The sequence below is a fragment of the Apium graveolens genome, chromosome 2, assembly GCF_009905375.1.
Source record: "Apium graveolens cultivar Ventura chromosome 2, ASM990537v1, whole genome shotgun sequence".
Taxonomy (NCBI): domain Eukaryota; kingdom Viridiplantae; phylum Streptophyta; class Magnoliopsida; order Apiales; family Apiaceae; genus Apium; species Apium graveolens.
Window position 1 is genome coordinate 162,440,848 of NC_133648.1, and position 9,932 is coordinate 162,450,779.

A 9,932-nucleotide genomic window follows, 5' to 3' on the forward strand; every position below is an offset into this window, starting at 1 on the left:
AATTCACAAAGTGATAATTATTACAACGCAAAAGTAATTAAGTCTTACCGGGGAAATAGCCTTTAAGTAAGGCTAGTCTGTCGGCCAAATATTTGCATTTTATTCATTACCTTACATAAGTCATACTTGTAAATAAGCCGGACTAAAAACAACTGAAAACCAATCCAACTTATTCGGTCTACCTGTGGTACAACACCAAACATCCTACGGAACAGCTGACCATTTCCTACCCGTTTCCTGGCTGTGAATTTCATGATAGGCATCTTGATTCACTGTTGTGTTGTGTCAATTTAAAAAAACAAGTGTGAGCTATAATTCCCAGCATAATAATGTACAGTATGAAATGACTGTATGAAAACTCAAGTAACACGTCATATATGATAAATACATTTTATTCAAAAATAGTTTTCCTTGGTGATACACACCTTCTTTTGTAAATAATTCTTTAGTTGATTTATTATCATGCAAATAACTTAATGGTAAACCCAACACCTAGGCTTGGGTTACGGTATTGCATCACAATTCTAATTGGAAGAATAAGATATTTACTGGAGCCACTGCATACGATGATCAGTCGTAATACGGAAAATAGTAACCTTTTCTACTATTAGAAGGATGACACCTTCGTATCTCGTTATCACCCTTGCCGCATTCGGGCTACGTGTCCCATTTTGGGTATACACATACTTCACAAGTTCCTGAGTACACAGAGTACTTTCGCCTGTGGTACCTTTGGTAGTCTCCCTAGTACACATAGTACTAGAGTCTACCCCTCCCTTGTCCTTTAAAAGAATTCTATCATATCTTGAAACTCGAACTATATCGAATTTCCCCAAACATTTTGCTAATTAATAGAAACAACTCATCTTATCAATATATATATAAATGTACTTTCGAGAATTTTTGGAGGAATTACTAAGGATGTGAGTTGACCGTTGTTAACAGATAATTAAATAAGGGGAAGTTTCTTTTGAAACTATATTCAAAATAGTTAAAATACGTTGAGATAATATTCTTTAACGATCTGAAAATATTTGAATGATTTTCCGAAAATCAGAAAGTATTTTAAATTAGGCTTTATGATTTTTAAATCATAATAAATCATAAGATGAATGGTTAGTAATTAAATATTAATCGATAAATAATTAAAACTCGAATGATTATACTTTAAAAGAATTTTTGAAATAATATTCCTTAACTAATTTATGTTTAAGTAATCTAAAGTAATCTTTAATATTTAATCGGGTTTGAAAAAAATAATCGTTGGAGAATACTTCTCCTGTAATAAATGAATAGTTAAATAATACTCATTATTCGAACAATAAAATATAGTTGAGGGAATACGATCTTTGGAAATCATTTCAATAAAAGTTCGAGGTATTTAATATTTCGCAAGTGGACGTCGAATCCCTTGAAAAGTAACTACTATGGACTTTAATCGTCCTAAAATATCCCCGGAATGATTCCCGGGTTTTTATTTTAAAATCCCCACCGACTCTCGGTCTTATAGTTATACGTCACGCTCGTGGCGACATTAAACATTTTACGACATATACGTATCGTACAACATCGCTACATTATGCGAAAACTCAATTACTAAGTATCATGGCAAGCATGGTATTTATGTAATGATAATAAAACAATCCTTTCAGAACACAACAGTATATGGAGTCGGGTTCGTAAACTTGCCTGTGTAACTCGAGGTGGAGGATGCTCTAGGTTCCGCTTGGAAATCTATAACCATAAACACAAACCGTTTCGTTAGGTCCCATTCTAATTCACGGTGACTCGCACTCATATGCTACTTATTATGCATCCTCTCAACTTATATTACCCTTATTATTTCTTTAAATACTTATTCATATTACGTTCACTTCCTTTTTTGAAGTACCTTATGTCCGTTTTCATTTTCATCATCGGCCCCGTTTATGGATTCTACGGATTTCTAATCGCGCGGTCTTGGCTCCGATATTTTTATAAAACTGAAAAATCATTATTTTTACTTAAACCTTAAATAAAGATGGGTCAAAGATTTATACCTTTCTTGAAAGCTTGAGATGTGTTATTAATGATGGTGAAGTCTTGGGAGTGCTTGGTAGGGTTTTTGGAACCTAAATCAACCATTAAAAACAAGAAACCAAAGAAGAGTTACTATTCACACTATTCACTATCATCTCTCTTGAATCTATTTTACCCATCAAACCTTTATAAAATGAGCTTAAAAATTTATCTTACCTTACTTTAGGATGTATGAAGCTTGAGAATTAATGGGGGAATTTTGCCATGACAAGAGCTTGAAGTTTTGAAAATGATTTCTTGCTTCTTTTTATTAGGGCCGAATGAAGAAGAAGAAAGTGGGAGAGAGATTTTTGTGTTGCTTCTTGGGTGCTTCTTGAATAATAATTGTGTTATATGTTTTTATATTCTCTAGTATATAACCTAAACTAAATTTATGTTGGCAAATCTTGGAACAAATCTTGCTAGCCTTTCTAGATCACAAGTTAAGCTAGTTGTTTTTAGTCTTTAGCTCACTATTCTTAGCCTTAGATGATCATTCCTATAAGCTTAGCTTACTATTTGATAAAGTAACCATGGTTCCTTTTCTATCATGGTTAGTTAGCATGATACATTTATTTAATCGTTTACGTATTTGTTCGGTTGCTTAATCATTTTCACAATAATTTCTCGTAAACGGTTCGCGGCGTAAATCCTTTCGTATTTATTCTTTATGTTTTGAAACATCGTCTTCGGATATAAATCCGTAGGATTTTAAATTCTTAATTACATTGTGATTCCCGTAATCCTTGATGATTCGTAAATATGGTCATTTTTCAAAGTTCGTTTTCTTCGAAAACTAATAGCGTTTATATACACTCATTTGGTACGTATAATCATGTTATCAACTCCGAAACTCATTTTCTCATGCACAACATAGTGTGCGCTAAAATGTTTTCACCGTCTGTCAGGGTTACTATTCATTAAGCATTTCTACAAAGTCTCAAAAATTCGAGTTATTACACAAGCCCTGTCAGATTTTGTCGTGGAATGCAACTTTGCATAATCGGAACAAGGCAAAGTCCACTTGGAACATGTCAAAAACCCATGGTGCTAGCTCACAGATGGCTCATCCTTATCCAACTCATGGGGAGCAGGTGTCATTCTCATTATCCCCGAGAAGTTTAAGATCCAACAGACAGTTAAGTTTCACTTCAACGTCACAAACAACGAAGCGGAATATGAAGGCCTCATAGCCGGCCTATAGTTGGCCCGACACCTCGGAGTTCAAGACATTCAAATCTTCAGTGATTCCCAGTTGGTTGTCAAGCAGATTCTAGGAGAATACAAAACAATTAACGAAAGAATGATCTCCTATGCAAAAATCGTAAAAAAACCTCCTACAATCTTTCTCCTCTTGGACTTTAAGCTACATCGACAGATCGAAAAACCAATGGGCAGACACTCTATCAAAGCTCGTAACACCAAATTTAAATCCATCCTCAGAGCCTATCTACACATAAAGCCTCGTGATGTCTTCAATATCGGAGTTACCTCAGTAAGTCAATTGCGTCATGTCCTCGCAAGATTGGCGAACTCCAATAATCCAGTACATCCGAGGTGAGCTGCCAGAAATGATCGAAAATGATATGCGAAAGATAGCGCATAAAGCAAGAAATTATTGCCTCGAGAATGATCAGCTATACCGGAGATCACTAACGGAACTAGTACTCAAATGTGTCACAAGAGAAGAAGCAGAACTAGCTATGACATAAATTCATACAGGCATTTGTGGAGAGCACTTAGCGGGAAAAAACCTCTCCTTGAAGATCATGAGGTATGGCTTCTATTGGCCAACTATGAGAAAGGATTTTGAAGGTTTTACCAAAAAGTACAGACCATGCCAGTTATACAGCTCAATCAGCCATAGGCCTCCAACTGCCATCTCCTCGATAACCTCGTCATGCTCCTTTTTTATATGGGGAATTAACCTCGTGGGGCCGCTTCCTCGGAGCACAGAACATAAAAAATTTATTATCGTGGCTATCGACTACCACACGAAGTGGGTTGAAGCCGAAGCACTAGCTCGTATCAGAGAGATTGATGTGATAAAGTTCTTCATGGAAAACATCATCTTTAGGTTCGGTGTACCTCATGTTGTGGTAACCGACAACGACACACAGTTTGTTGGAAAAGACATCGAGGAAACTTTCAATCAGCTCACAATACAACATGTCAAAGCCTCAGTGGCTGTACCCATAATGCAACGGTCAGGTGGAGATAACAAACAAAATCATTCTCCAAGGCTTAAAGAAAAGATTAGTTGAAGCCGACAGGGTTTGGGTCGATGAGCTTCCAAACGTCTTATGGAGTTACATGACAACTCCACGAGCATCCACAGGCCAAACTCCATTCAAAATGGCGTATGGGTCAGAAGCAGTACTCCCAATCAAAGTAACTTTAACCCAGACTGCTCAGCAATCGGACTTTGACTTAATACAGACCTCGTGGAAGAGCTTCGAGACCTCGCTCACCTCAAGATCGCTAAGTACCAGGAAAAAATAGCTAAGTAATTCAACTCAAAAGTCAAACCTAAAGCCTTTGAACTAAATGACCTCGTACTTTGAGAAGTCGCGGTTTTCATGCCAAATAAGGTCTCCAAACTCTCCCCGCCTTGGGAAGGCCCCTACAAAGTCATCAAGATAATCAGACCAGGAACTTATCTCCTCGTCTACCTCGATGGCACTCTAATTCCTAACACTTGTAACGCTGCTCACCTCAAGAAGTACTACCCATGAAAGTCAGCAACCCGCAACGTGGTCTCAATAGGAAATCTCCACTCCAAAATTAAGTTATTTTTAAATTATTTACTCCTACCTCGAGAGCTCGTCTTTATGTCGGCATCCGAGGGTTCGTGTACTCAAGAACAAAGTTATGACATTATCCTACTTAAAAAATAAGTGTCTCCTCTACTCTAAAATTACTTCAACTCCATGTCCAGGAAAAAATAAAAACTCAGTCTTAAGCAAAAAAAAAAAGAACGATCAACAACTTTGGCTAACTCCAAAAAGAAATCTACCGATTCGCAAAAAAGTCCATTAAAAGGAAAATAGAAAAAACCTCGATCGCATCAACAAAACAAAAAACGAAGAAAAAAACAACAAAAAAAGAAGAAAGAAAGAAAGAAAAAAGAAAGCTACAATACAAACACAACAATGATTCATACAAAACCCTAGCAAATAATGCACTGCACCACTACTTCGAAATAAAGTAATAATAATTTCGATGAACAAGTAAAAAAACCTACATCTACACTCCAAAAGACCTCGTGGCTAAAACGTTCCGGGTCATCAAGGTTTCGAAAACCCAGACATCTCGACGCCAGGCAAAGAAATCACCCCATAATAAAAATTGGTTCAAACTTGCGCCTATCTACAAAACTTAAAATCCAAAGTAAAATCAAGAAGAAGATAAAATAAAGCAAGACAGTGAAATTACAAATCATAAACTGTGGCTTAGAATCTCCAGAAAGCGTTAAAAATCCCCACAGAGTTATAAAATAACATCTGATACCTATTACCAAAAGTAAAAAGCCAAGTACGAGAAGCAAAAACCATAAAGTCATAAGATTACAAACTTCGTCTAGGCATACCCAGGTATAAAGTAGAGTTCAATAAACTTAAAATTACTATTGAGAAATAAGAGTATTTGGAATATTCTCCGAGGCGTCCACTACACCATGGATTCGTCCCTGCACTTCCTTAAGGTAATCCTCCCAGTGGTCTCCAGCAACATTGACATCGCGAGCCTCTACACGCTTCCAACACTGCATATAACCCTCCTTGAACAGCTGCAACGACTCCTCTTCAAGCGTCGCCAAGGACCCCTATCAGTCTCCAAGCTCTTTCTTCACTCCATCATAAGCAGTCACAACCTTCTGCATTTCTTCTCCATGATCAACCTTCAAGGTAGCTATCTTACCTTCCAGCTCGGCAATGCTCAAAACCTGATTCTTCACGGTAAGGGACAAGGCACTGCACTCCCCTCCAAGGCTGGCATTTTCCGACAGCAGACTCGAAATCTTCGACGATGTAGTCTCCTGAGAGCGGGTAAGTTCTGATAATTTCACATCTAGCAACTCCTTTGTAGTCTTCAGGGCACTAACCTCTCCTCGAAGCCTCTCCACCTCAGACGCCTCCAAACAGCTGTAGAATCTTTCATCCTATTGAGCTCAACAAAAAGCTGCTAACAAAGAGCAAGATAAGAAAAGAAAAAGAGAGAAGAAAAATGAAGAAAAGAAAAGGAAGATGAGAAGATGTAAAAAAATATATAAAAAGGTAATAATAAAAAGGGGCAGAAATAAGCAACACCACTGCTCCATTCACAAAAGTTGACAGACTAACCAAAAAATAAATTAAACACAAGTAATTATATATATAACAAAAGAGAAAAGTTAAAATACCTTCTCAGCGTATGCCCTACATACATCAAGACCTCCAGACCTCGGAACCTCGGAAGCCACAACAACTCCTTCTTCAACAGCTTCCTCCTGGGGCAACTTTCCCTTGGCAACCCTCGCACCTTCGGGTGCCTCAAAACTTCCACCAATACCAATTTTCTTGTTCAGACTCAAATCCTCCGACTCCTTGTCGTTGTCATCAATAATGACACATTTCCCAGAATCTCGGTGCTTCTTGTGATGATGAGAGCGAGATGAACCATGCTCTCGTTGTCTCTTCTTATCTTTGACACATACCCCATCTTTAGTCTCCTTTCCTACATCGTTGGAAACTAGAGCAGCTCCAACAACATCACCACCTACAGAAACACCAGCTGACTCAACTCCAACAGTTTCCACAGGCACAGAATCCTCACCAGCAGCTCGCTTCTTCGCAAGCAACCTCTTAATACTTTCAGACGACATCTTTGACTGAGAATTCAACAAAAGTCGAAGCTTTGGCCCAAAAACTGCAAGGAATACCAAAAATTATGATAAGCACGACAAAGAATAAGTAGACAAAATCAAAGGCAACAAAGAGATAAAAGACAACTCTTTAAGAAGTTACAAAGCTTTACCAAAAAAAATCCTTACGACTGTGATTACACAAAAATCGAACATCTTAGAAACTAGAAGCTTTATATTGAGATGCATCCCCATAAAACTTCATCAAATCAACAGCTGTTAGTCGCTAAACACGCGCTAATATTACACGCAAGTATACGAGTTCGCAAGTAGTATAGAATCTTTTCTAGTTCATTCCCACAGAGACTGTAATGGTTAACTGTTTAATTTACGCACCTAAAAAAAATATATGGTTATTATCCAATGCTAAGACGATAAAAAATTGAGGTTGTTTATAACTAAGAATTATGCCAACTATTATAACTACGAGAATAAGATTGACTGATTAATATATATGACATACATGGGATTCTAACTTCATTAAGTACTTCATTCAACAGCCTTATTGTTCTTAACCTTAGCATGCAATGGTGATAACACTAATCAGACAACACGAAACTGATAAACGCCAACTTTCGTTGCACGAGTACCATTCTACCAGACATCCACAAAAGAGATAGAAGCTGAATAGGCACCAATTATATTGAGACCCTATATGTCTATAGAATTTGACAATATAACGGTTTAAGCACAAGTTATCTATCTTGATTACATAGGGCAAGTAAGATGGTTAAAATTACCTACGAATCATGCATAATAATTCATGAACCTATGCTAGTATGGCAAGTTCTAAATCCTTAAATTCACTTTCGCTTCATTAAGAATTAACATACTATCTTATAAGTTCGCGACGCTCATAAGACGAATACGCACAACCATAACTAGGATATCATACAATCACCACACACTAAGGTATTAAACAATTTAGCTAAAGAAATCCATAAATAAATCCGCGGTAGAACCCCACGATAACGATTAGCTCATAATCGAACTCATCGCCAACGTGAGTTCCAATGAAAACATGATATAGCAAACATAGTCTTTATACAAATAAATAAACCAAAGTACAAGCAAGAGTAAGGTTCAGCAAAATAGGAAACAAGCATCCAAATTATAACTCAAAACAAAGATTCACAAGAATAAACTAGATCGTCTACGCCTTTGTTGAATTGTGCCCAAAAGGTCTCTTGCCATCTTCTCCTTGCTTGATGTCTCTGAAAAATGACCTAAGTTATGTTTATATAGCAGTCTAGGCATCCCAGGAGTCCAGCAAATCGAATTGTAGTTGAACCAGGATTTTAATATCCCGACCCAGCGCGGGCGCGCCGACTTTCTGTTCTCCCGGCGCGGCCTGCCTTCTGCCAAAAATTCTTTTTTTCTTCTTCTTTATTCCTTGCAGCTTCGAGCCAGTCTTTCAAGCTTTTATCCCAGCACATCCTAAACACCATATTAGCATCAAAATAATGATAATTCACCTGATTCATAAAATAAAGCCTGAAATACAAAAACACTTGAAAACACGTTAAAACACAAATAACTTGAGTACAAATACACCAACTCAAAGCTTATTAGAGTATAAATAAGTGTCATAAATACCACTTAACATGTGACGCCCTCTGAACCCGGGTCAGAAGTTTGGGATCACAATACACACTATAATAATTTACTTGTATATAAAGTATTATATGCATTGACCCTGCTTTACATAACCACGGATCACAACAGGTTAAAGTATAAAAACAAGCCACAACCTTATCTTTTGTTATCTTTTATTGCATCGTACCAAATCCTAACTAGTTCAACTTACAACCGATAATGATGACATTCTTATAATGTTATGCCACTCATCTATAATATAAAGATCCTTCTAGCTCGATCCACCTTAAACGGAAATCCTAGCTCTCACACTGGACAGGGAATCCTCGTTACCAACACTTTCTTCTTCAACTGTTGAAAACATAAAGATTTTCACAAGAGTGAGCTTACTAGCTCAGCAAGTAATTATAGCAGCAATTGAGGTTAAACAATTACCAATTGAAATGATTTAGAAGAATCAAGTTTCTGAATAAGCAATAATTTGAATTGGATATTCACTTTTCATTTTAAAAACCAAGGTTAGGCTGCTGATCAGTCACGCACTAACCCCGAGCAAGGCTCTCAGCTTTGCTCTATATACTGGATCCAAGGCATGCATTGGCCTATTATGACCACGAATCTGGTCTAACCACGAATCTGGTCCACATTTATAAAACTATCCAATTCTAAAATAATTCAATATGATAACCAATGTAAATCAATAAGCTGAATCATAAACAACATTTATCTTGAAGCATAGGGTGATTCATAATACTAAGTAGGTATAACAAGGAATTCAAAAAGATTGGCTTTCAATCAAGGAAAGAATCAGAAAGTAGAAGACCAAGGGTTCAAGGGTTCCAAGAATTGGTCTTCTGTTAAACAAGGAATAAGGGTTGGTATGTTAAGACACTCAATATCAGAATCAACATGTGGTAGATATGTATTTGTGGAGTAGTATCGTATGTGTTTGGATCGTATCTGGGAATTCAACAATCAATGGTTTATGAAGAATAAGGCTTATGGCTCAAGATTAATAAGAATCAGGGTTCAAGGTTAAATAGTTTAAAGCACTTGCAATATAGAATATGAATTCTTTTAAATAATAGTGACATGTTATGAAAACAATTCGAAAATATTTGTAATATATCTTGAAGAGAAGTTCAAAAGTACTTGCCTTATCACCGACGATTTCCACTTTACTTGTACTCATCAAACAGTTTTACTCATCAATCACTTTTCTTCTCTTTCTATGCCTTGCTTCTATTTATCAATCATTTTCCTTCTCTTTCTACGCTTTGATTCTATTTATAGATCACTGGTTCCCTTTTCTATGCCTTGCTGACTCTGCTAGGAATCATAAGTATCTATCAATTATTCATACTCGTATTATTCTAAT

The 9,932-nt window shown here is 36.7% G+C and overlaps 1 protein-coding gene across 1 annotated transcript; it reads left to right on the top strand.

Moving 5' to 3' along the window:
- The first annotated feature begins 3,854 nt into the window (after positions 1-3,854).
- LOC141695230 (uncharacterized) lies at positions 3,855-4,322 on the top strand. Its single transcript, XM_074499490.1, has one exon. It carries the CDS (start codon positions 3,855-3,857, stop codon positions 4,320-4,322), a length of 468 nt encoding a protein of 155 aa, XP_074355591.1.
- The last annotated feature ends 5,610 nt before the right edge of the window (positions 4,323-9,932 follow it).

Coding starts and splice junctions, on each gene's coding strand:
- LOC141695230 (XM_074499490.1), top strand. CDS start 3,855: ATGAGAAAGGATTTTGAAGGTTTTACCAAAAAGTACAGACCATGCCAG.